General features: G+C 48.6%; 1 protein-coding gene across 1 annotated transcript in view; it reads right to left on the bottom strand.

Annotated features, from left to right (window-relative positions):
- Positions 1-343: 343 nt before the first annotated feature.
- Positions 344-27,691, bottom strand: part of CRYL1 (crystallin lambda 1) — a 59,089-nt gene continuing 31,741 nt past the window's right edge. Inside the window, exons 4-8 of the mRNA XM_027973677.2 lie at positions 16,708-16,869; positions 14,694-14,888; positions 4,877-4,982; positions 1,229-1,335; positions 344-899 (exon numbers count right to left, since the gene is read on the bottom strand). Of these exons, the coding sequence (XP_027829478.1) occupies positions 789-899; positions 1,229-1,335; positions 4,877-4,982; positions 14,694-14,888; positions 16,708-16,869 (681 nt within the window). The 3' untranslated portion in view covers positions 344-788. The remainder of the gene's footprint in view (positions 900-1,228; positions 1,336-4,876; positions 4,983-14,693; positions 14,889-16,707; positions 16,870-27,691) is intronic.

The following is a 27,691-nucleotide window of genomic DNA, read 5'->3' as shown; positions in this document are numbered from 1 at the left end:
TCCACAGCCCAGGGTCACCCTCAGGACCCCCTTTCTGAACTGTCCCCCATGCCAAGCCCTTCTCTAGGCTGAGGCAACACAGGGCCTGGGTAATAGTTACCTTTGTGTGCTCCCTGTGGGGATGTTTGGGGATTGCCCGCCACCCTCAGAGGGGGCTTCTCCAACATGCCTGACCCTGGGGCCAACAGCACCATGGGAAACACCAGCCCAAAGTGTGGGTTTTCACCGAACCACAGACAGGGAGCTCCGAACAAAGCATCTGCTTTATGACCTGACCATCGTGGTCACTTGTTGTCCATCACCAGGACACATCTTTCTCAGAAAGAGCAAAAGAAAAGATGTCTTTATGCAATCAAACACTTTTATTTGGAATAAGGATCAGAAAAATGAAGGGAACTCCTCAAATGTGTAGGACCACAGGGTCCTCAGCAAGAGATCAGAAAATAATTACAAAAACATTTTGCAGTAGATTAAAATGACTTGAAACTACAACCACTGATCATGATATGTAAACACGTGGAATCACATGAAAGTAAGTGGTCAAATCTTCGGATGATTAGCTCTCTTGTCTGCTGGGAGCTGGGGGGCATCCATGGTCCACAGACCCCAGCAGCTGTGATCAACCCCTGCCTGGGGCATGGCCCCCTCAGGCACCTGCCAGGGTGAGGACAGCAAGCAGGGCTCCCTCTGCCGGGCTCCCGCAGCCCCCCTCCCCACCCTGGTGTCTCAAGGCCATGGGACTGGGGGCTGGTGGTCCCCGCTTGGGGGCAGCAGTGGTCACTGCAGCATCACTGGGGCAGTTGGCGCTTCAGCTGGGCAAGTCTCATGAGGCATCCGTCCCGCCACGCCCTCCTGGCAGCCAAGTGCTCTGCGTCATCCGGAACCTTCACGCACATGGCCTGGGAACGAAAAAAAAAAAAAGAGGAGAAAGGGGAAAGAAGCGTGAAGGACAACTAATTAAGCAGAAGGAAAACCGCTCCTGTTTGTGCACACTCTTGAATCTGCTTTCAGAGACAGAAGAAGCCTGGCAAACCCTCAACTGATGTAACTCCCCAAACCTGGGGGGACTGACAGCTGGGGTGAGCCACCAGATCCCTGGTCACACTGCTCACAGGGTCCCCTGTGACCCTGACAGGGCCATGGATGGTCAGCAACAGGAACTTGGAGGTCAAGGCAAAGACTCCAGTTGCAGGCAACACCTCGTTTCTGCAGGCAGGAGCTCACATACCTGGTGCACCTTCTCAGCTGTGGCCCCAGAGAACTCGGGAACGGGTCCAAAAGTCTTCAGGACACGCTTCATGCCTTCGCTGTACCTGTCACAGTAGCTTAACATACCTGGAAGCAGAAGGAAACAAGAACACCCCTGGGTCAGTGAGCTCTGTCTCCACCCAAACCTGGGTGTGTCCGCAGGGTCCGGCTGCCATGGGTGTCAAGGGCCGGCCAGTGGGACACTCACCCTGCTCAGCCACACCGGGGTCAGAACTCAGCCTCTCCCAGCAGTAAAGCCCTGAGAAGTGACCCGACCTCCAGGCCCCCATGGTGCCTGGGTTAGCATCTCTCAGGGACCTCAGACAGCCCAGGTCAGCTCTGAGTCCTCAAGCGTCAAGTGAGTCCTCTTTGCACCACAAACGTCTCCTTCAACACTGTGCCTACGAGGTCACCTGTGTACACCACTCAAATGCATCCTCTGAGAACCAAAGATGGCAAGTTCAACTGCATCCATTCCCTACTTGCCTCTTACCCATGGGCTCTAGTTGGCTCTTCACCTCCTGGGCGACAGGTTCTCAACACGGGCTATTTACCCCCGAAGGGCAGGCCAGGCTGTGGCCGTCAGGTTAGGGCCCCACCAGCCCCAGGGGGCTGCAGATGATCCCTGACCACGCCTCCCAACGCGTCTGCCGACAAGGCGCCTCAGTGGAGTACGGAGTCCTAGGTCTGTGGTGGAGAAGCACGTGGAGCAGAGGCTGACCCTGAAGGGGCAAAGGGGACGCTGCCCTCAGGGTAGCGTCAGGTGTGCGTGGGGGAGGCTGATTCCAAGAGGAAGCCGTCGGCTGCCTGCACACGGGGTGGCCTGCCTGGACCAGCCGCTCCGCACACACACACACAGCCTAGCCCGCCCCTGCCCTCCAGGCAGGGAGGCTAGGCCGGTCTGTGCAGGCCTGCGCTCGGGGCAGGTCTCACAGGAGCCCAGTGCAACCCCTCTCCAAACCTGCTGAGCTGCCCTGGCCCTCAGCCAGCCTCTTTCAGAACCAGGGAGACTCAGCAGTTGGTCAGGCAGGCTAAAAGGATAACAGGGAACAAACAAACTGCAGGATGTGAAGCAACCCAAAGCAGGGCTCGCACCTGCCCCACAGACACTGCATGTGCGTGTATGCTAAGTCCTTTCAGTCGTGTCCGATTCTGTGCAACCCCATGGACTGTAGCCCGCCAGGCTCCTCTGTCCACGGGATTCTCCAGGCAAGAATACTGGAGTGGGTTGCCATGGCCTCCTCCAGGGATCATATACACTGCATGATTCACTTAAAAGTGATCTCCAATGGACATGCCTTAAAAAAGACGCATAACTTCTGTGGGGTTAGCTTTTGTGTACCTACATCTGTGTGAAAGCTTAAATTCACTGATTTCAACTGCATTTGGCTCATATCATTTTGCTTCTCTCTAAGAAGGATGACACCCACTTTGTCTCAGAAGAGAAAGTGGTCCGATGGGTGAAAATTCAAACATACTACTTCTCTGACATCAGCACCTGCACTTAAGCTCTGGATGCTCCCTTTTAAATTGAAGGGTTTTGCTGCATTTACCAGAAGCATGGGGGGCAGTTCAGAGCTTGGGGAGGGCCCCCCGACCTCCGCCAGTTCTCCTGGATATGCAGCATCTCTGCAACGTGGAAAATGCCCCAAACACTTGCTTACTTTTGGAAATTAAATATTTACTTCATTGTGCCTATTTGTAGGTTTATTCAAACTAAAGGTGATATAATCTAAGCACAAACACAGCTTACCCGTTTTGAGGGAGCAGAGACACCCAACAGAAAAAGCTGGAAAGAGGAGAGAGCAGGCAGGTGTGCTGTAGTTGTGAGCTCACCCACTTTCGGGGAAAACGAGCTGCCCTGCCCCTCCTCCCCCACCATGAGCCTTGGGATGCAATTCAGGTGCCCTGTTTCACCTCCGGCTACTTAATGACTTCTCAACAAGCGCTCCTCTCTTGTGGCCCCAGTGAAGTCATCTGAGAATCCCAGGGGCTTTCTAGTACCTTTTTTCCTACTGCCTTTTATAAAACTTGTAGTTTTAAAAGAGCTTTTCATTTCTTCAGAACAGAATAAAATACAGTAAAACTCTTATACAATTCATAATTTCCCCCCAACTTGCTCGAAAGCCAATTAATATTTCTGCCCTACTAACATAAGAACACTTTCTGCAGCAGGCCCTCAGCTCTCGGATAAATGCCCACTGTCTGCTAGGCCAGTAGCCTGCACTCACTGCACATACGGGAAGTTTGTGGTGAGTTGGAACCCGTGCTGTGAATGAAAGTCCAGTGAAGGAAAGTTCTCCCCTCCCATTAGGGTCTAAAAGGAGGGTTTTAATTTATTTCCAACTGTAGTTTTGGCTACTATACACCATGAAAGGTGAGTGGTATGGGAATTACTCTAGAATAATGATCTCACTGACAATGGGAAGGAAAAAAGCCACTTCACCTTTTATCCCACTCAGCTGCCCACCCCACCCCTACCCCCCAATCTTCTTTGCATCCATGCCCTCTGCTTGGTCAACAATATCCACTTCCAAAAACTCACAAAGCTTAGCTTTCTGGAAGACCATGAGGGACTTTCCTGGTGGTCCAGTGGTTACAAGTCCATGCTTCCACTGCAGGGAGCCCAGCTTTGAGCCCTGGTCAGGGAACTAAGATCTCTCATGCTGTGAGGCACAAGCCCCCTCCCCCTCCAAAGAGAAGACTTTGAACCTAACTGCTTAAGAGCTGCTTATACAGAATAAGAAAAGATGGGGGAAAAACAGATTCTCATGAGATTAGATTTAGCTCATCTCACTGTTTCTGACTCAAGCCCAGTGTCTCCATCCGGCTTACTCTCACACCACCACTGTGAAGGTCACAGCTGCTATACCAGTTTTATAGGTGGGTAAACTGAGGGGCAGTGAACTGACCTGCACGAGGTCATCTAGCTTGCAAGTCCAGCAGGGCCCCGCCAGCCAAACCCATCACTCACAGCTGGCACTTCAAGGCGGAGTAAGCACGCTGGCCCCCTCTTTCTCAGGCACTATTTTATTAGATTAAAAACACATCCTAAAATACCTCTGCCACTTCCAGATAAACTGTAGCTTTTAAGACTAGTAACCAGCCTTAACCTGAGATGCTGGCTTTACGAAAAACTACACCCCAAAGGAGGCGTTCCCACATATGTTCTGGTGGCACAGTGAGGAATCACGCACATGTCCACGGTCCTGAGCCAGATCTCAGAACTGACTCCCTCTGCTCCCTGGAATGCTCTGAAGTTGAAAGCTACATCTGTCCACCACTATCACAGTCAGCCAATTAGGCTTTCTTATCAGCTGCTTTGTTTGAAAAATTGTCGAGGGCCTCCTTCCTGTCTGCACGCTGTTTGTTCTCGAGTTTCATCAGCTTCTGTTTCTATTTGTTCGAGAATTAACTGTTCTCAGTCTCTCCCTATCAATTTCTCATGATACCTGAATTGTTTTTCTCAAGAAAAAAAAAAAAAAGAAGAAAGAAAAAGAAAAACATGAGACATATCTCCAGGCAGCGTCTCCTACACGGTGCTGCTTCTCCTCAGTTGTAAGAAAAGGCAAGCCTGTTTACAAACCACGAAAGCAGCAACCGGCACAGACCCCTCGGCAGCCCCTACCTTCCGCATTGAGGTGCATGGTCTCCAGGGGCCCAATGAACGCGTACCGCAGGCCCAGGCCGTCTGACATGACGAGGTCAAGGTCACCCGGAGACACCACACCTTCCTGAGAGGAGAGAATGGGGTCCAAAGGTGAGCTCATAGGGAGGGCAATTCGTTACCATTGCTCTCATCCTCACTTCTCTAAACAGGACCCCAAACACCCCAGAAGCCCTAGAACAGGCTTCGTCAGATGTGGCATCACACGGCAATCATACACGAATGAACCCTGAGAAAAGATCAGCTCGTGAAATGGTTGGACACCAATTCAGTTCCTGTCCTTATGGTCCCCACCTCTAATGTCCTGGCTTCTCTAGCTCCCATTACAGCTTCAGGGAAGGGGAGGAGGGGGCACAGGGGATGGAGGCACGGGGGATGGGGCGTCAGAGGAAACAGCCAGAAGTGTCCCCTGACACCTAAGACCTGGGGCCATATCGGAGGAGCAGGAAAGCCATCCTCAGGCTCTGCCGGCCTGCAAGCCTGGCCTTGCCCAGCTTTTAACGAGTTTGTAGAAGAGTGCTTCCCTGATGAAACGCAGCTCAGAGCTGTGTGTTTGCAGAGGTGGGGCTGCCGTTCACAGGGCCTCCACCACCCATGCGTTCTGTTGGGAAGGCCCAGGGACGCATGATGACAACCTGCATGACCGCCGGCGGCCCCAGGATGTCCTGGCACGTCCTCTACCAAGAGCCGATGCCCCCAGCGGCCTGCGCTCCCTGCCCCTGGTGCCAACACCGGGGTATCAAGCACCTCATCAGCAGGAGGAGTCCTCCAAGTTTCCTATTAGTCCTAAACCATCCTCGGGTTCATGTGACCACTGATGAGAGCAGATCCACTCAGGTCACTCAAATGCTCAGTCTACCGGCCTCCTCTCCTGGTGACAGCGCTGGGGGTGAGGGGGGTGTCAGGAGGAAACAGTGCACACGAGGCCGGTGGGGCTGCCCAGAACCACCAGAAACGACTGCTGGATGGCAAGGTGCCCCGCCTCCCACATCGTGTCTCGGCCCGGTCTTCTCCCAGGGCCACCCTGGTCCCTGGGGATGCTGTGAGAGGCAGCTGGGCGAGGATGGCTGATTCCCAAACCCCCAGCCCTGGTCCCTGGGTCAACATTCCAACAGCCTGGGGTTTTCATTCCAGCACCAAACTGTGAGGGATGTGGACTGGGAGGCCAGCCTGACCTGTGATGCTGTTTGCCTTGGCTCTCTTTTTCCACAACTACGTTCCACACTTTCAGAGCTGACTTCCAAAGATTTCAAAACACCCACAAAGTGAGCCACCCCAGAGCAGTTAATTCTTGATTTGTAAGTGTCGTGAGCAGGGACAGTGACCTGACTAGACAAAGGGTCAGAGGGCTTCCCACCACCCAACACTGTCAGGTCCGGAGGACCCACACCTCCTCTGGGCTTCTGGTCCTTCCCTCCTCCTTCATCCACGGAGGGCGGTCAGGTTTTTATCAGTTGCTATTCATTAGCTGAACAAGTTGGAAAAGTCTTCATGTCTCCTCTTCCTAACTGCTTCTTTCTGCTCCATATGGATTTTCTGAGGTAGACTTCTTTGTGTGTTAGTCGCTCAGTTGTGTCTGGCTCTCTTTGCAACCCCATGGATTGCAGCACACCAGGCTTCCCTGTCCTTTACCATCTCCTGAAGCTTGCTGAAACTCATGTCCATTGAATTGGTGATGCCATCAACCATCTCATCCTCTGTCGTCCTCTTCTCTTCCCACCTTCAATCTTTCCAAGTATCAGGGTCTTTTCCAATGAGTCAGTTCTTCGCATCAGGTGGCCAAAGTACTGGAGCTTCAGCTTCAGCATCAGTCCTTCCAGTGAATATTCTGGGTTGATTTCCTTTAGGATTGACTGGTGGAAACCTCAGCTCTGCCCTGAAGGTCATTCAATTGATTGGATGAAGTCTGCCCAGATTATTGAGAACAATCTCCTTACTTGAGTCAGCTGACTAGATGCTAATCACATGTATCAAACACCGTCAGCACTGTGTGTGACAGAATGACCGGCCCTCTGCTTGGCCGACCCTCACAGGGGACCCTCGGGCATCCTGGGTCTGGCACTCTGTGGGTAGGGAGAGGAGGCGGGAAGACATCTCCAGAATACCCACCATAGGACTTGGCCTGGACCTGGGGAGACGAGGAAGAAGGGGGGTTGTGTACAGTTCAGGGATGCAAAATGTGTTGAGTGAGGGAAGCCCGGGGACTATCTCCTCTACTGATCACCAGCTACAGAAATAGTCTTCCTTCTAATCAGCCCATTTTCCTACTAAATTCTGCCATTTAATTCATGTGTTTGGGCTGCCCTCATATTCACTTGCTTTTCTCATGTTTCTCTCGCCATCTTTCCTGGTCTCTCTCTCTTCTTTTTTATCCTTTTCTAGAAATTACTAACTCCCAGCTCTTGATCTTCTTCTACTTTGTTTTGCTCTATTTTTCACCACATGTGGTCCTGAATTTTCAAGTTTTTCTTGTGCAAACACTTCTCCACCTCAGCCAGCACCACCACCACCAGAACAGACTTGGCCCCCAGGAATTGGGACAAAGTTATATACAAGTTTCCCAGCCCACAACCAGAGCCGTCCAGGCTTCAATCCAGTGTCTTGACCGAGGCAAAAAACATTTTACTCGGTTACGTGTTAGACAATGAAATGTTGTATCTGAGGGTGAGAATGAGTGAATCCTGAGATGGTCCAGCATCACCCCGGTCAGAGGCTCAGGACAAGGGGTCGCAGGGAAAGAGGCCCCTTGAGACTTAACCCCAGATTCCCAGAGACAGTCAAGCTCGAGCCAGATAGGAATGACCCTAATGCGAGATGGTAAAGCCCAACTAGGGGCGCCGGGCCCACCTTTAGAAAGTCCAACCCCACAGCCCGTGCAGACCCAGGATTCGGAGTAAGGCAGTTACAGATAGTGGAACTTAAACTAAGAACTGCCACGGTGACGAGGAGGCCGGTTTTTCTCATGAGGAAGCACGTGGAGCCATGAATTCGTTCCCTCCACGCACACACACTTGCGTGTTTCCTCTCTATACTCGTTGCCAGGCACCACGTGTCCGACGTGCACCACGAAACTGGCTCTAGAGCAAGACCGAAAGAGGCCCCCTCCGCCTGTCCCCACCCACAGTTCCTTCCTGGAGGAGGTGGGGCAAGGACAGGACAGGACTTCACAGAGAGGACTGCCCCGTGCTGCCAGCCAGCTCTCGTCACCCCAAGACTGGCGGTCCATGAGCTGTGCGTTTTCTGGGAAGCGGGGCGGGGCCATTCCTTCAGGATGACCAGGCTCCGAGCACCTTGGAGACGAGCTGACTGAACACGCTTAGCTGATGCAACAGGGCACTGGATCACAACCCTCCCTCCCCTGCGTCAAGAGCCTCAGACAGGATCCTGGGTCGGGGGAGGTGATGGAAGATGCAGGGAGGACTATTCCGGCTGGCAGGGCCCCTGGGATGTGTGGCCCCAGGTGGGCCCAACCTCCGGTAAGGTATCCCTTCGGACGGGGCGACTCTGCTGCCCAAGTCATTCTGGGAGAGGGAGCCAGAGGAAGAGTTTGAACGTGCAAAGAGGCACCTGCAATGACCTTAAAACATCCCACAACAGGGGAAAGGTTAGATTTTTTTCAAAAAGATCAATGAAACAAAATATCACTAGCCGTTAAAAATGAACAAAAACTTGAGGAAAGTATTCTTAACACAGACTAGACAAGAACGCAGAAAAATAAAAGCACTCTAACTCAGGGTAGGGAACAGAAGTGGTATTTTCCCTGTGAGTATTTTTGAGAATAAAGCCTTCAGTGGAAATAAACCAAAAAATGAAAGGGAAGGAGAGGAAAGACTTGGTGCTAATCCAAGGGACAGTCTTATAGGAAATCAATCCTGAATATTCATTGTAAGGACTGATGCTAATGCTGAAGCTCCAATACTTTGGCCACCTTATGCAAAGAACTGACTCACTGGGAAACATTGAAGACAGGAGGAAAAGGGGACGACTGAGGATGAGATGGTTGGGTGGCATCACAGACTCAATGGACATGAACTTGAGCAGACTCCAGGAGAAGGTGAAGGATAGGGAAGCCTGGTGTGCTGCAGTCCATGGAGTTGCAAAGAGTTGGACACAACTGAGCAACTGAACAACAACCAGAGCTGTTTGGGCCACAGTGGTGTTACCACTTCTCTCGTGGCAAAGCTCTCAGGAAGAAAAACACCAGTGGTAAAGAGGCCAATAGAAACAAAAAGTCTGAACCTTAAAACCATTCACAGCAAAATCCCTTGTTTGTGCAAATATAAGTGCACCGGGGCTCGGTGAGGCCAGGACTGAGGGTCCTCGGGAACGAAGCTCTTTACGGAGAGGTTTGATGGCAACCCACCCCAGTGATCCTGCCTGGGGAATTCCAAGGTCCATGGGGTCGCAAAGAGTCAGGAACGACTGAGGGACTAACACTTTCACTTTGAATCAAGCAGTGAAAGCCCCACCCCTTAGCACATACAACTCAGTTTGGCACACACAACCCAGTCTGCGCCTCTGACCTCCAGGGCCAGCTCCCGCCTGCACTGGGGGCGGGATGAACAGGCTCCTGTCCAGCTGTTACCTGTGGCCCCCTTCTCTGCCTCCTCTCCTGGGGATACATTCCCACCCCACCCTGCACTTCCATCAGGGGCCCCCGGCCTGCCTGTCAGCTCACACCAGAGGAGCTGAAACCTCTCACTGCCCAAGCACCTGTGGGAGAGGACAGGTGGTCAGGTGTTAGAGTAACAGCACCTCACTTTTCTTTTTTTTTCAGAGCTGTTAGAACACTAGCATAAATGTTTTTGCTTTAAACACTGTTAGAGTAACCCCAGGCATGCCAGACAGGTTTTTTTTTTTTTTTAACTGAATGTGTGGTTGGTGTTTTCATTATGTTTATCTGTTAATGGGGCTGGAGTTGTCTCTAAAATAATACATCAGCAGCATGTCTCCTTTGAATAGGGTTTTACTGCTCGCCACTGTGGCTACTCAGAAAGTCACCTCCCATAAAACAGTAAACACTGTTATAAAAATGGTCTACTTCTTACAGACCATCGCTGCTGGAAGAGTTCTAATTAACTGATGTGGGATCGAACCCGCGTCTCCTGCACTGCAGGCAGATTGTTTACCGTCTGAGCCACCCAGGAAGCCCGAGTCTGCGCAAAACCACCACTGGCCTTAGAAAAGCTCCTGCAGCCTTCTGGCTCCACAGTTTGTCACATGTGGAGTAACTTAGGTCAGCTATGAGTGGCCTCTAGTTTCTCTGATGGCTCCCAGTGGTCAGTGCAAGACATTAAACACCTGCTGAGCCATGGGTGTGCTTCTGATATAGTTCTGGGGCTTCTTAAAAATGCTGAGACCATGGGGTCCTTCCAGACCTGTCCTGTAACAAAAAACATCTCCTGTTCCATTGACCTCTGAATGAAAGGCCACTGACAGGAGGCTCTTCCAACTAACAGCTGAGAAAGCAGGTGTCGGTTAATCTGGAGGTTGGTAGGAGTCCCCTGGTGGTCCAGTGGTTAGGACTCTGAATGTTCACTGCTGGGGGTGCAGGTTCAATCCCTGGTTGGGGAACTAAGATCCCACAAGCTGTATGGCATAGCCAAATAAATAAATAGACGATAAATTTATTTTTTTTAATCCTTAAACTTTTTCTTGAGGGGGAGGAGGGGGCATGTGGCTTGTAGGATCTTAGTTCCCAGACCACGGATGGAAACCAGGCCCTCAGCAGTGGAGCCCTAACCACTGGGCAACCAAGGAATTCCCAACCCCTAAACCTTCACGTTTAAATTTTAGACAACATAAAATGTAGAGAGTCCTGCAGTGGAGGGCGTGGTGGCTTGGAGGCAGGAGCCCGGCTCCTTCTTGGCTCCTCTGACTTCCCTTCACGTCCTTCTACACGAATCTCTCTGCCAAATACACAGACGGGTGTCGCCAAGGTCTGTTCAGCAGCACTTCACTCAAGCCTCTGCTTTTCCCTTCTGGCCACGTGCCAGGGGAGCCAAGCTGAAGCAGCCCTGCTAATTCCAGCACCTTCCTCTGAAGAAACCTTCTAACCAGCCCCACACCCACCACCTGGAGCCAGGCTTTGAACTTGCTTCCTCTTGTTGGGGCTGCAGCCTCCCTGATCCAGTGCTGGGGAGCGTGTGGCTCAGCCTGGGCCTGTGCTTTCCTTTGCCTCCTCGCTGTCCATTTGTTTTGGTTTCATTCCAGAACAGCTGGGAGGGCCGGCACTTACTGGGCTTCAGGGAACCCACTTAGGGTGATATTCGTGGAAAAAACTCCCTCCGCCACCCCTGGACTCAGTAAAGGTCCTTCTCAGAGGCCGCGTGTGTGAGTAGTAAACTTCTTGGATGAACTTGGGCTTGGGGAACTAGGGACACGCACGCTGACTCTGGCTCTGAAAGGAGAGAAGAAAGCCAAGGACCTCCTGCCTCCAGGCGATCGCAGCCCAAGCGAGAGCAGTGTGAGTGCTCCTCAGGCATCCACAACCTCGGGTCCTCTCGTCCCCAGACTCCCTGGGCTGCACCACCTCCCCCAGCCACCCTCTCTGTCAAGGAGCTGCTGTTCCCCCCAGTCTAAGAACACTCTCAGGACAAGGCCAGGAGCTCACCACCCAGCGGCAGGTCTGACCCAGGAGCACCGGACTCGCGGTGACCGGAGAAGGGACTTCCTCTCAGGCCTGCCCTATCCGGCCGCCACCTTTGGAGGGACCCTCTGTTCACACGACGGAGATGAGGAAAAGCAGGCTGCCATCTGCACCTCCGCTCCTGGAATCAAAGGCTGTACGACAATGCCAAGATGCCAAGCAGGAGGACAGCGGGATGAGGGAGACGCCGTCTGGCAGATGGGGTAGGATGCGGGGAGCAGCGAAAACCTAGCGTTCGTTGTTCAGACATGTTTGTGTTCTAAGTGAAAGCGAATTAAATCATTAAAAAAATATCAATGTTGGGCTTCCCTGGTGGCTGAGAGGTAAAGAATCTACCTGCTGATGCAGGAGATACCTGTTTGATCCCTGGTCTGGGAAGATCCCACATACTGAGGAGCAACTAAGGCCGTGTTCCACAACCACTGGAGCCCAAATACTCGAGAGCCTTTCTCCACGGCAAGGGAAGCCACCAAGATGAGAAGCTCCTGCAGCACAACTAGAGAAAAGCCTGAGCAGGAACAGAGACCCAGCACAGTCAATAATAGAAAAATAAATGAAAACATTTATTAGACAAAGACCCAGCACAGCCAAAAGTAGAAAAATAAAACATGTATTTAAAAAAAAAGCTGTATTCACAGCTGTATGTAAGCAATTAGACTTGATTAAAGTTAGCTGCAGGGAAACACTGCACTGTCCTAAACTACACTCAACAGAAACACTTGATGGAGTTTACCACAGAAAGCCTGGTCTGCTCATTTTACCACGTAACTTTGACATGCACCTTAGTAGCTGAAAGCAGTGCTCACAGTGGCTGCATCCATGTCCAGAATAAAGCTGGGCCACAGAGGCCTGCACTCTCTCCAAGGGTCCTGTACGGACCACAGATACTACGTCCCGAACTGGACACCAGAATGGAAGCCCTGGAAGCCCCACAGCTCAGGGCCCACAGGCAGATACCCACTTGGAGGCTCTGTTTCTCAGAGGCATGAACAACACCTGAGCTCAGCAGTCTGAAGCTCATTACCACCCACACATTCCAACGAGCTGAGAATCCTCGGGCGGCTCTGTGATTCACCCCCGCTCGCCTCCACGACCCTCTTGTAACAGGACAGGAATTTACAGGCAGTGCAAGCTCCACCACTGTCTGGGCAAGAGTCTATCATCTCAGCGCTTCTTCCCTCATCATGCGCATCAGCTTAAGAGGATGGGCTGAAAAGCACTTTCCCAGCAACAGGATCCGTCACCCACAGTCCTAACATTGGGCCCCTAGGCTGCGGTCATCAGCGTTTCCCGGCCAACTAGGGCTGCTCCAGCCTGATTCTGCAGCCAATTCGCCACAGAAAAAGGACTGAGCGGTTGTGAGTGCCCACCAGCCCCCATGCAGTCATGGCCGGGGGAGACCCGTGTGACCCGTGGAGCCCTTTTCTGCCCATCCCCCCACCCCTGGTCATGTCCCCCTTGCTTCCCACTACAACAGGCCTGCAGTAGCGGCCCCCACCCTCCGACCCCATCGCCTCTAGAATTTCTCTTTCCTGCTTGGCTGCAAGGATGAAGGGACAGACACCCTCCCTCCAGAGTTGGCGAGATGAAAAACAGGAAAATCATAAGGAGGGAAAAAAATCAATGAAACAAAAAGCCTTCTCTTCAAGAAACTGACAAACCTCTGTGTGCTAAGCCACTTCAGGCGTGTCTGACTCTTTGCAACCCCATGGACTGTAGCCCACCAGGCTCTTCTGTTCATGGGATTTTCGAGGCAAGGATACTGGAGTGGGTTGCCATGCTCTCCTCCAGGGGGTCTTCCTGACCCAGGGATCGAACCACTGTCTCTTGCATTGGCAGGCGGGTTCTTTACCACTAGAACTACCTGGGAAGTCCATATGTAGATATATTTTTTAGTTTAGTTCAGTCACTCAGTCGTATCCGACTCTTTGCGACCCCATGAATTGCAGCACGCCAGGCCTCCCTGTCCATCACCATCTCCCGGAGTTCACTCAAACTCATGTCCATCGAGTCAGTGATGCCATCCAGCCATCTCATCCTCTGTCGTTCCCTTTTCCTCCTGCCCCCAATCCCTCCCAGCATCAGAGTCTTTTCCAATGAGTCAACTCTTCACATGAGGTGGCCAAAGTACTGGAGTTTCAGCTTTGGGGTGATATCCTTCAGAACGGACTGGTTGGATCTCCTTGCAGTCCAAGGGACTCTCAAGAGTCTTCTCCAACACCACAGTTCAAAAGCATAAATTCCTCAGGGCTCAGCCTTCTTCACAGTCCAACTCTCACATCCATACATGACCACTGGAAAAACCATAGCCTTGACTAGACGGACCTTAGTCGGCAGAGTAATGTCTCTGCTTTTGAATATACTATTTAGGTTGGTCATAACTTTCCTTCAAAGGAGTAAGCGTCTTTTAATTTCATGGCTGCAGTTACCATCTGCAGTGATTTTGGAGCCCCCCAAAATAAAGTCTGACACTGTTTCCACTGTTTCCCCATCTATTTCCCATGAAGTGATGGGACCAGATGCAGTGGATGGCTTTTAAACTTGTTAGTTCTATGCTTGTCTCACATATAGAGAGGAGTTTATTTATATATATATATATAAATATAGGTATATATAGATAAATAAACTCCTCTATATGTGAGTTTATTTATATATATATGTATATATATATAAATAAACTCCTCTCTATATGTGAGACAAGCATAGAACTAACAAGTTTAAAAACCATCCACTGTTTCTTCCTCAAGCTCGTGAAATAAATGGGGTTCCTTTAAAGGACACAAGTTTACTCAAAATATAATTTCTTTTTCCTCTTGAAAAACAATACCACTGGGGGTGGGGAGCAGTCTGAGACCGTGAGGAAACTCAGCATATCACAGAGAAAATGGTGTGGAAATGACAGGAAAGGGCAAGAATAGAAGTCTTCATCACGTGCAAGTATCAGGTGACTGATGGTACAGAGGAATCTCTGAGAGGAAGGGGTGCCCCTGGTCTCTGGAACAGATTGGGTGCCTGGTTCTCTGCCCACCCCTCCAACCTCCTGTCCCTCCCATCCCCCCCACCCCCACCCCCCCCCCCAGCCCACCCACCCGCCCCCGCTCAGCCACGGGCCACAGCCCAGCCACACACCTCCACAAGCCGCCAGGCCTCAGCGATGACCGCATACTGGAGGCGGTTCAGGGCGAAGCCGTCGACCTCCCTCAGGAGCCTGACCGGGGACTGTCCAACCCTCCGCATCAGGGCATAGGTCCTGTCCACGGTGGCGGGGGCCGTCTCTGGGTGTGGGACCAGCTCCACCAGCGGCACGTAATATGGTGGGTTGACCTTGGGAGAGAGTTGAGAAGATGGCTCTGGCATGTGGGGTATCACTCACAATCCTGAACGATCGGGGTGGGTTGGGAGCAGGTTCAACACAGGAATGAGGGGCCCATCCAATGACAAGAAACTGGAGGAATAAAGTCGTTCGCAAAGACGGGAGACAAAGAAAGAATTGGGCGCAGAACTGCAGGAATTGTAACCAGCCCTGAGGTTCTAGCTCACAGGTGCCAGTGGGCCTCCTACACGTTTACTGCTGACCTCCTGGGGCTCTGCCACCAGCTGTCCAGCCCTCACGGGCTTCTCCCCACCTTCGCCCAGCCTCCTCTTCCCACATGAATCACTGCCATTCTACCACATCGGTGCTATGGGCAGTATCTTCCTCAAACCTGGAACTCCCTTAATGTCTCCATGCTGAGCCTCAAACATTGGCTCCCCTGATCAAATCTCACCCATGAGTCACAGAGGCAACGCCCGAGAGCCTCAGCACCAAGTGACATCTGAGACAGGAAGAGAGTCTGCCCGTGGTGGGATGGCTTGCCTGCCCAGCATTGGTTTTCTTGTGGTTTCTTGACTCTGGTTTTCTTGGTTTACTTTGAGAAATCCTTCTTGAAGATTCTTAGAGAGAGTTCTCCTACCTCTAAAGAAAATGCTATTTGACAAAAGGCTGCCAATGACCCTCACCACTAAGCAGATACATGCTCGCTAAACTCTTTCTCCAAACGATATTGTATTTTAAGTTGTTTTTCCTCTGAGTATGGGTGAAAACAGGTAAAAATCTCACATTTACCAAAAAGTACAAGAGGCATCCATTTTAAAATGACTTCCACAGGAGAGAGAAGAACGTATTTCCCCTGGAACAGCCTGGAGGGGCAGCTGCCCTCACACCTTGGAGGTTTCCTCTGCTCCCAGCCTGTCCTGGGGGAGCACCTATTTCAAATAAACTATAAATCAATTCTCAGCTGAATCACTGGCCCCCTTCCTGGAGTCACTGAGTTCCTACAGAGATGTGTGACCTCTGGCCTTTTTAAACATCAGAATTATAAGAACTGGGAGCATGTCTGTCCATGATGAACTTCTCTTTACGGGAAGACAGGGGTGTTGGGCTTGGGGTCTCCGCAGGGCTGTGAGCCTTGTAAGGGCAGAACACAGGTCAGGACAAACAGGTAAAAGGCATCTTTCTGTGCATCTGGCTCACTCCTGTCTCAGTCTCGCTCGCAGGCTGCCTCGCAGACTTCCTGCCCACACTTCCTTTAAGCCCTGCTGCCCCCGGGCCACCCTCGCAGCCGCCCTCCCTCTGCCCACTCAGCCCCCACCCCACCCCACCCCCCAGGAGACATGGCACCACGGGCGCGCTGAGACCACATGTGGCCTCCCCGTTCCCCGGGTCATAGTTGTAACTATGCCCTGGTCGCTCCCCCTCCGGTGGCCACACTCTCACACCCACCCCAAGCACACACCCCACCCGAGCACATGCCCCACCTGTCCTAAATCAACTCAGGTGGTGGGAGCCGACCTCACCACAGCACCCCAGGCCTGTGACAGTGAGTTGAGGCCAGAAGTCTGTAAAATTTGTTCATTCTTTCTTACAACGCATGAGATACAAGATACAATTCAAGGAAATCTGGATAAAATTCTTTTTTTAAATGATGATAACATCCAACTTGCTAAATATACTAAAAAGCTACGAGACTGTACAAGTTGAATTGTGTGATATATGAATTACATCTCAGGAAAGCAGTTAAAAAGCACAAGCAGGTTCGTCGAGATGAATTGCTCCTGGAAACCCAAATGAGACTCGCTGGGTTTCCAGGCTGGACATACTCACAGGGTGGGCCACCAGGCACTGCTTCACGTGTGCCAAGCCAGCGAACAGCTTGGAGGGCAGGAGGCATGAGCTGGAGCTGCTCAAGACGACGTGATCATCGGCGATTTTGTCCAGCTGAGCGAACAGCTTCCGCTTCAGCTCCAGGTTCTCCGGGACACATTCCTAAAAAGGACAACCTCACGTTACCACACAGGCTTGCCACACTCAGGCCCAAGCAAAGCATCTCGTGTTTGCGTCCTTCCCAAAATGAACCAATTAGAGAACCACCAGCAACATTCAAGAACAGGTAGGGCATGGACTTGTGAACAGAGCGGGGAACTGAGGGAGCAGCACTGACACATATACAGGGTGTGTGCTTGGTCGCTTCAGTCGTGTCCGACTCTTTGTGACTCTGCAGGCTGCCATGCTCCTCTGGGCATGGGATTCTCCAAGGAAGAATACAGGAGTGGGTTGCCATTCCCTGTCCAGGGGATATTCCCAACCCAGGGACAGAACCCATGTCTCCTGCATTACAGGTGGATTCTTTACCATCTGAGCCACTGGGGAAGCCCCCATTTATATACTACTCTGTGTAAAACAGAGAGCTAGTGGGAAGCTGCTGTGTAACACAGGAAGCTCAGCTCAGTGGTCTGTGATGACCTAGAGGGGTGGGATGAGGGGTGGGAGGAAGGCTCAAGAGAGAGCTGACTCACTTCATTGTACAGCAGAAACCAACACAACATAGTAAAGCCATTATACTCCAATTAAAAATAAATTTAAAAAGAACTATATAAAACACAAAAATAAAATTTTTTTAAATATTTAAGGACAGGAAAAAAAAATAGCTGTCAAAAAGTATGACAAATCTTGGTAACTCTGGGAACTGGGTGATGCATATATGGGAACTGTATTTTCTAGTTCTGTGTCAGGCTGAAAATTCTCATAATAAAAAAGCCCTCCAACTGTATGGGGAGGGATTCTACAAACAGAACACACAACAGCAGTGCAGGTGAAGTGTATGAATATCAACAATAGTCACCACCACTTGTGTGTCCTGATCATCAGATCGACTTATCTTCAAGGAAAAATCTTATCTTCATGAAATGAGCAAGCACATGCTACATCCATAATTCCCAAAAGGCTTCTTGAGAGTCTACTTCTAATCAGAAATCCTTTGAAAAAGACCTTTGTTACTAAAACTCTAAAATTATTTTAATAAGGGGGTAACGGGGGAGGGTAGAGAAGCGAATTTGGATTAAATACCACAGATAATGACTGTTTGGAAATTCAGATTATGCGCAGAGCAGGCTGGGGGGTGGGGGTGGGGGTGGGTGGTGTGGGAAGCCGTTCTCAGACACCCAAACACAGGCCCACAGGCAGGTCCCTGGGAACTGGATGCTCAGGGCAGCTGCTGCCCTGCTGTGGAGAGACAGGGAACAGAAAGGGATGCTAGCTGGACCTTCAGGTGTGCCCTCCCCTCCCAGCATTGCCCCAGGAAATCCCACCAGGAGTCACTCCTACTAACAAGGGTCCCTGAGTTCCCACAGTCCCCGGTGAATTTGGGGTAATGGTTCTTAGTGGGGTCTGATAACAGAATCAACTGTGCTCGTTAACCATGCAAATCCTCAGACCCCCACCGCAGATGTATTGAGTCAGACTCAGCATAAGGCCCAGGCACCTGCATGCTTTATCCATCACTCTGATGACTTGTGTTCACTGAAGTCTGAGACCCACAGTTCTGAGGTGCAATGGGGGCCAACCACACTCCCAATGGTTTGTGGCCAAATACTTTCATTCCTGATGGTCTCCCACCCTGAAATCAGGCTGCCCACCGCCCTCCCCACCAGGAAATTGCTGAGGGTGCCCTGGTCCGTCTACCAGCACTGTGGAGGCAGAAACTGCACAAACCAGAAGACAACCAGCAGCCTGCAAAAGTCAACAAAAAATGCAGAAGTACTGCCTGTAACTTTATCAAATCACCCCCAAAATAAAATATTTTCAAGTTTAATAATATCTAATAATCTAATAGAGTGAAGTTAGCTGGGTAAATATTATGACATGAATTTCATTTCTATACCATCTACAAGGTTTTAAAAGCTTTCGTCCATGGGTAAGGCGTCAATATTGTGTCTGCTAGTAGTTTTAAAAAATATAGTCACACCACGTGAAATTTTATTCAGAACAAAAGGTCACATAAGCATCACATCTCAAAGACAGGGTGAAAAAAGTGGAGTCATTTAAGAACTGTGAAGCCCATTGTGTTAAACCCCTTATCAAAGGGGAAAAGCTACAGTAGCTGGCGGGCTGTATTGAGTAATTCCTGGATCAGTTAAGTCTGCGAGTTGGGTTGGGTTTAAATGGAGCCTTGTAGTGAAGCCAGAGATGAATCGTGATGCCGATACTGTGCAGGCTAATGAAAGAGCCCTGTGAATGGCCTCATTGTGAGCCTGGCCTGCAGATTCTCCCCTTGAAATTCTATGCCTTTCTTTAGATGGTCTGATTATCAAAGAGGCAAGAACACTTGAAGCAGAGGAAATCCAAGCCTGCTACAATTATGTAAGGGTTTTAACAGTCATTTGCTTGAAGTTTCATTGTTGCCATCGTTGTTAACCCACTTGTGTTCCGTGTGCTGGGCCAGGGTTAAGACGCCTCTGTCTATGTCAAGCCTTGAGTTTATCATCTTGCTGTTGCTCACTGCTTGTCTGAGAACCTGGGTCTGCAGACTGTTACTCAGGATGGTCATCTCTTGGGTGCATCGCGAAGCTGAGAGCGGCTACTCTTGCTCGGTGACCATGGACAGCTGGGAGGAAGTGACAGCAAACAGCTAGACATACATCTCGCTCCCAGTAGGTGAGAGTGCCCCGGGGCTCACCGAGCCTTTCCAGGGCCCGTCCAGGGAAAGCCACTAGATGTTGAGTGTCAGTGAAAATTCTCTTTCACTGCTGAAGGTAACTAGCTTGACTTTGCTTCATTAAACTCTGACAACATTTTCTAAGCAATGGCTATTATTTGTGTTTTGTTTGTTTTGAAGTGGGAGAGATGTATCTATAATTAGTGATAATCTCACACACAACCACTAGCTCAGATTCTGAGGACAAGGAAAGTGTAAGGAACTTTCCAAGTAAAACAACTGTTATCGGCACATCAGAAGATTACTCGGCAGCAGCAGAAAAGACGTAAAAGGACACTGGATGACGGTATCATTATAGGTCTAACTTTTTGTTCTCTCTCATTTACTTATAATTTTTTAAAGTAAAGAATTTATATACTTTAGTGTTTTATTCACAAAGAGTCAGACGAGACTGAAGTGACTTAGCACACAGATCAGTAGAATTCACCAAGGACAGCACTCAGACCCTGCAGGGTGGTTTTGGGGAGGGGGCGTGGCCACGAGGAGGGGTTCTGGACGATCCCCAGGCAAAGGCGGGACTGGTTGAGAGGGTGCTGACTTCTGCAGACGACCCACTCACTGTGTGACCCTGTGCAGCTTCCAAAAGAAATACTTTCATGGGGAAAATGAAATTTCATTGATTTTTTTAAAAAGGCAAGTCATGCATCTTAGATAGGCATCCTGTTGCTAGAAAAATCTACATTTGCCAGTGCGAAATATCTGGAAACAGTCTTCAATGTTCTTTACAGATAGAAAGAAAAACTAAACTAGAAGACTTTGGTGCTTAAGATATTTTACATGCAAAGAAGTTCTATTTACCAATTTTAGCAGGAAGGAGATGGCAAGAAAGGAAATTTGAGCTAAAATCCTACTGTAACCATGGCAGAAGGGAATCCATTCTCAACTTGAGGATGGACGTGATCTACATCATAAGTTCTGTCTCTTTGCACTAAATACATCTCTTGCTTCAACCTCTTTAATCATCAGCAATTTCTTGCTTCAACCTGTTTCAGTTCAGTTCAGTTGCTCAGTCATGTCCAACTCTTTGTGATCCCATGGACTGCAGCACACCAGGCCTCCCTGTCCATCACCAACTCCCAGAGCTTGCTCAACTCCTGTCCATTGAGTCAGTGATGCCATCCAATCATCTCATCCTCTGTCATCCCCTTCTCCTCCTGCCTTCAATCTTTCCCAGCATCAGGGTCTTTTCCAGTGAATCAGTTCTTCGAATTAGGTGGCCAAAGTTTTGGAGCTTCAGCTTTAGCATCAGTCCTTTCAGTGAATATTCAGGACTGATTTCCTTTAGGATGGACTGGTTGGATCTCCTTGTAGTCCAAGGGACTCTCAAAAGTCTTCTCTAACACCACAGTTCAAAAGCATCAATTCTTTGGCACTCAGCTTTCTTTATGATCCAACTCTCACACCCATACATCAATACTGGGAAATCTGTTTAACCATCAGCAATTTCTTTTTTTATTAACTATTTTTAAATTTTATTTCTAAAAATTATTTATCAATTTATTTATTTTAAGCTGCACTAGGTCTTTGTGCTTTGTGGGGGCTTATTCTAGTTGCATCAAGTGGGGCTACTCTCTAGGTACAGTGCACAGGCTTCACATTGAGGTGGCTTCTCTTGTTGTAGAGCATGGGCTCTAGGCACATGGGCTTCAGAGGTTGCGAGTCATGGGCTCTAGAGGGTGGACTCAGTAGTTGTGGCTCATGGGCTTAGCTGCTCTGCACATGTGAAATCTTCCTGGACCAGGAACTAAACCCGTGTTCCCTGCATTGGCAGGCCAGTTCTTATCCACTGCACCACTAGGGAAGTCCCACTATTTCTTGAAAGAGCACAATTGTTAAAAATCTATCAGATTAATAGACTACTATGACTAGACTTCTCAAGAGGTAGATGTTATAATTACAAACAAATTTAAAAAAAGCCATAAACCTTCTTACTCTAGAACAAATAGCATGTGTTAAAGAAAAGTACAGGTTTTCAGTATCACAGATAATAAACTGCACTGTGCTCTAACCAAAGCCTCACATTTTTCCTTAAAAACCAAAATACTTTTAAAGCATATTATAAATCCTAAACAATGTTCTATAGTAATCTAGAATAAACTATACTCAATTAGAGACTTTTCTAAAGTAGAAAGCAGAGCAGGCTGTCCTGAGGAATGTCCTGGGGATTGGGTGTCGAGGTGACCAGGGTGGCTGTGGTCTGCTTCCAGCAGAGGTCTTTCCTCAAGTAACCACAGTGGATGGAAGTGAGAGAACGGACATAGATGACAACTGCTGGCCTGATGGTGTGTCTATCCCCATCTCATTCCAACAATTTTTTAAATACCTTTTAGGAAATCACTTATTTACAATTAAGTTAAAATGTTTAACATGGAAAAAGTATTATAATTTAAAATATTCTAGGACTTCCCTGGTGGTGGCTAAGAGGCTGCCTGCCAATGCAGGAGATACAGGTTCAATCCCTGGTCCAGGAAGATCTCACGTGCTTTAGAGTAATAAGCCTATGTGCCACAACTAGTGAGCCCACACACTGCAACTACTGAAGCCCCTGTGCCCAGGGCCTGTGCTCCACAACCAGAGAAGCCACCACAATGAGAGGCCCCTGCACTTGGTCCCCACCAAACTAGAGGGCGGCCCCCACCAAACTAGAGGGTGGCCCCAACTTGGGCAACTGGAGAAAAGCCCATGCAGCAAGTGATGACTCAGCACACCCAAAAGTTAATTAATTAATTAAATTATAAAAAATAAAAAGAAATATTTTTTTAAAAGATTTTTAAAAAACATGTAGAAATGTTAAAACGTTCTAACATACAGGTAAACTGTGGTCCAATATCTGACTCCTTCAGCATGTGACATAAATACATCTTAATTCACTGAAGTGGATACAGACAAAAGCACAAAACCTACCATTACTGAAAACTCACTCTAGGTGGGGGAAGGGAACTGAAATAAAAACCCTTATCCCTAGGGGAGGAAGAGGAATGAATGCTAGCATTAGTCATTCAGTCATGTCCAACTCTTTGCGACCCCATGGACGGTAGCCCACCAGGCTCCTATTTTCAGGGATTTCCCAGGCAAGAATACTGGAATGAGTTGCCATTTTCTTCTCCAGGGGAATCTTCCCAACCCATGGATTGAAACTGGGTCTCTTGCATTGTAGGCAGATTCTTTGCCATCTGAGCCGCCAGGGAAGCCTACCTGAGACAAGGCTTAATCAGAATCCCAAGAGAAGACCCTTCCTAGGCCAGCAAGTGTTAAGTAACTAGTGAGAAAAGAACATTTCTGGGAAGGGACAGAGCAAGAACATGGAAAGAGACTCTCTCTGAGAGCACTGCAAAGGGAAGACTGAAAGCTGAGGGTGGAGAACATATTGAGGGAGAAAACCCTCTGGCAGCCAGTCCTCACCCTAAACACAGGTATTGCTTAAGGATTTGAAACTTGTATGCACCAAGGGTGACTACAGGAACTTGCAAACCTTAAAACTTGCCCAACTCCTAACTAGATCAACTCAAATCCTTACAATAAAAGCCTTTCAGGAAGAAAGGCGTGTCAAATCCCAGGCGTAAATCTGCTGTCCTGCTCAAGATGTCCGGATTTCAAAAACAAAAAATTATGAGGCATACAAAAAAGTGCACACCCAAGAGACAGAGGGATCACAGGACTAGATCCTGGTATGATTCAGATGCTGGTACAATCTGACATTGAATTTTAAGTAGCCGTGATTAAAAATATTAAAGGCTCTGGGGTGAAAAATGTGGACAACATCATATGGGTGATTTCAGCAGAGAAATAGAAACTGGAAGACAATATCAAAGAGAATGCTAAAAATGAAAAACAAAGGAGCAAAGATGAAGAATGCCTTTGACTGACTCATCAATAGGCTCAACACAGTTGGGAAAGAATCAGTGAACTTGAAGATCAGTCAATGGAAACTAGCCAAAGTGAAAAACAAAGAGCAAAAAGATTGAGGAGCATATACAGAGCATCCAGGACCTGTAGGAAAATTATCAAGTGATCTAACACATCTGTGACTGAAATCCAAACATTTCTAGGGACAGGGAATGGGGCAGAAGACAACATTCAAGGAAATAATGGCTAGAATATTCCAAAACTAAAGAAAATCCCAAACTACACAAGCATGAAGCTCAGAGAACACAATGCAGGATAAATACCCTTCTCTACCCCCAGTTCACACACATGGATGTGGATTTGGGGATAAAGAGGTATGTTATGTTCAAACTGCTGAGTAAGGCGGACAAAGAAATAATGAAGGCAGTCAGAGAAAGAATCACATAATATATACAAGAATGAAATTAAGACTTTTCGAGAGATCATAGAAGATGGAAAGTAATGGAGTGACATTTTTAAGTGCTAAAAGAAAAAATATCTGTCAACTCACAGTTCTATAGCCAGTAAAAACTTCTTTCAAAAATAAAGAAACAAAAACTTTTCCGAGAAAAACAGTAAGTTTGGGAATTCATTGCAAGCCAACCTGAGAATCTACGAATAGGAATAAATTTTAAGGGAAAATCTGCAGGCAGAAGGAAAAAAAACTAACCAGAGAGAAAACTGGATCTATATAAAGAAATGAAAAACACTGGAAATAGAGTAAATGAAGATAAAATAGACGTTTTGTTTTCAATTGCTCTAAAATATAAGTGAACATCCAAAGCAAAAATAACAGCAGTGCATTGTAACGGATTACATTAATTTGTTTTCAAGTATTGAACCAGCCTTGCATAACTTTGATAAATCCTACTTGGTCACGATATATAATTATCTATGTATATTTTTAGATCTGATTTGCTAATATTCTGTTAAGTATTTTTACATCAATGTCAAGCCTTTGTTAGACCTCCTCCTCCTACCAAAAATGTGTTTTGTAATGAAGACTGGATATAAAACTCTAACACTCACTAAGTCACCTTTGAAACAACAGGGTTGTATACATATCCACCAGCCTGAGAGAAACATCTTTGAAGGAAGTAAAACGGAAGTGGTCAAGAAGAAAATACTCATGGAAGTTCTCAAAGGGAACAGTAGTGTCAAGCAGAATTAATAGACCAGATTTCGGTCAGAGGTCACACATGGTCACAATGTGATTAGGAAAGACTCCACATTCCCAGTGCAGAGTGATCCCTGGTCAGGGAACTAGATCCCACGTGCCACAGCTGAGTTTGCATACTACAGCTAAAAGATCCCACGTGCTACAACTGAGACCCGGCGCAGTCAAATAAGTAATGACATAAATATTAAAAGGAAAAAAAGAAAACCTGAACCAAGATTTAAAAATCAGAAATAAAAATTCCAACTTCTCACTTGCTAATGTGAAAAATCCGAAGGTTCGGGCAATTCCAGGTGTTTTCCCTGGGGCTGAGCGCCCACCTGCCCAGTCTCTCTAACTCTGAGAATAGCTGATGTGGGAAAGAGTTCACATGAGATGCAACATTCATCCAGTTTCAGGTTTGTGAGGGAAAGTGCATCACTGAGCCAGAAATCTTACGTTCACTTCTGGCTCAGAAACCCAATCTGATACGAGAAGATAAACACTGACCTACCACTGACTACGTGTTTAACCTTGGTCAGTTTGGTTCCCTTGTCGTAAATGGGGATACCGAGGGGCTGAAGAGTGAGCCCACTTTGCCGACTTCTTCTGAGCCAGGCCCTGCTCGAGTGCTCATAAAAAGGAGCCCGTTTAATTCACAGACACCCGCTCAGTTCTCATGACAATGGAGCAGCCCCATGATCGCCTCATTTTACAGTGGAGGGGGCTGAGGCAGAGAGACTGGGTAAGGAGCCCCCCTCCAAAGCCAGACTCCTCCAACTCACTGACACCAAGTCCGTAATTCTAAAGGACTTTGCAAAACATTACAAAGCATTTTGATTTATCATTTACAAATTAACTAAAGGAAGAAACTCAAAACACCAAATAGGTCAAAGGTTAGAGAATATTGTGGGTCACCTTCTAAGATGCATTTGTTTTCCTCAGCGTTTCTCACATTGGAAGACACCTTACAATCAACAGCATCGTCGATATGGTGTCATACAGTACAGTCACAGATAATTCACTCAGAATATTCCCAGACATCTGAAGACAAATGTGCTAGCAGAATCATAGCGCACAGCTCCAGGCAGAGGCTTGATCAAATGCGCAGAGATGAGTAAAACAAGCGGTTACTTCCCTTTAAACAGTAACCAAAAGGGCAGGCCCTGGCCAGGGGAACAGCAGGGACCACAATTAACTGATAAAGCAGGGCCAAGGAGACCTCACGCTCCAGACCAGCCACCCTACGAAACACAACGTGAGTCACATACGCAATGCTGTTTTCTAGCCACATTAAGAAAGCAGGAAGAAACAAATGAACTTAGTTATACAATAAATTTTATTTAACTCAATATGTCAAAATATTGTCATTTTATTCATTGGAAGGACTGATGTTGAAACCAAAGCTCCAATACTTTGACCACCTGGTGCAAAGAGCCAACTCATTGGAAAAGACCCTGATGCTGGGAAAGATGCAGGAGAAGGGGGTGACAGAGGATGAGATGGTTGGATGGCATCACTGACTCAATGGACATGAGTTTGAATAAACTCTGGGAGTTGGTGATGGACAGGGACACCTGGTGTGCTGCGGTCCATGCAGTCATAAAGAGTCAAAAACGACTGAGAGACTAAACAACTCAATATACCCAAACACTGTCATTTTAATATGTAATCGGTGTTAAAAACTATTGAGATATTTTACATCCTTTTCTTTTTTCCTTAGTAAGTCACTGAAATCCAGTGGGGATTTTACACCTGTGTCAGTTTGTAGCACCTATCTAGTGCTCAAGTCTCACTGGGCCTGTGGCAACCACGACCACACAGGGCAGGCAGTTCTGGGCCCAAGGACACCTGTTAACCAAGGAGCCACCAGCATCCATTCTGCCAGAAATTACAGCCCAGAATCACAGTGTGGATCTCTTAAAGCCACTAAAAATATGTATTGAATGTCACTCTTAAAACAAAAACCCAAAAACTATTAAAGAAACAGGGACTTTCCTTGCTGTCCAGTGGATAAGACTTGGATAAGACTTCTCACTTCCAAGGCAGGGGCACAGGTTCAATTTCTGGTCAGAGAACTAAGATTCCAAATGCCATGCAGTATAGCAAAAAAAAAAAAAAAGTAAACAAAAATAAATGTGATGGGGACCACATTAAAAGAACAAACAAAACTATTAAAGAAACAAGAGCTCAGGGTGCTGGGAGGGGAGGGAAGCAGGGAGCAGGGTCTGTGAACCACCCCAACCTGTGGGCAGCAGTGGGTGACTGCACGGGGGGTAGTGGGGGTGGAGAGGATACTGCTTAGAACAGCCCACTAGACAGAATCTAAAGCAAAGAGAACAAAAGCGGGACTCCAAACTGTCCAAAGGAGCACGATCAGGTGCTGATGGCAAGGAGCAGCCTGGGGGTGGGAGGTGACGGGGGTGAGTGAGGCACCAGGAAACGTCTGGAGAATCAGGGTACAGACACGGTCTCTGTCTAGAGCATCTAGGATGCCCTTCCAGCACCCACACAGCAAGCGATGACCACATATGCTGCCGGAAACCAGCAACAAGACCAACCCTGACACATGTGAGCACCACAGAGGGTCCTGGGGCCCAGCCAGGCCTCCCAGGAAGAGGTGGGAACCTTTTCCTGGCAGCTGCAGGAGCTGAGATGCATCACTTACTCACACAGGCCATTTAACATAATAACTAAGTGCTTGTTTCCCTCTCGGCAGGCCTGGCAGGTGTTACCGGCCGGCTCTGGGGAGGCCCAGCCACCGCCCCATGCCAAGCTTCTCAGTGTGCAGGAGGCTGGACAAGCCCTGGTCGGGCAGCCCCCCTGGGCCTGGGCAAGCTCCCGGAGGAGCTACCAACACCTCATGCGAAGAGTTGACTCATTGGAAAAGACCCTGATGCTGGGAGGGATTGGGGGCAGGAGGAGAAGGGGATGACAGAAGATGAGATGGCTGGATGGCATCACCGATTTGATGGACATGAGTTTGGGTAAACTCCAGGAGTTGGTGATGGACAGGGAGGCCTGGAGTGCTACGATTCATGGGGTCGCAAAGA

This window comes from Ovis aries, chromosome 10 (genome assembly GCF_016772045.2).
Source record: "Ovis aries strain OAR_USU_Benz2616 breed Rambouillet chromosome 10, ARS-UI_Ramb_v3.0, whole genome shotgun sequence".
Lineage (NCBI taxonomy): Eukaryota > Metazoa > Chordata > Mammalia > Artiodactyla > Bovidae > Ovis > Ovis aries.
This window is presented reverse-complemented; position numbering and strand designations above follow the sequence as displayed.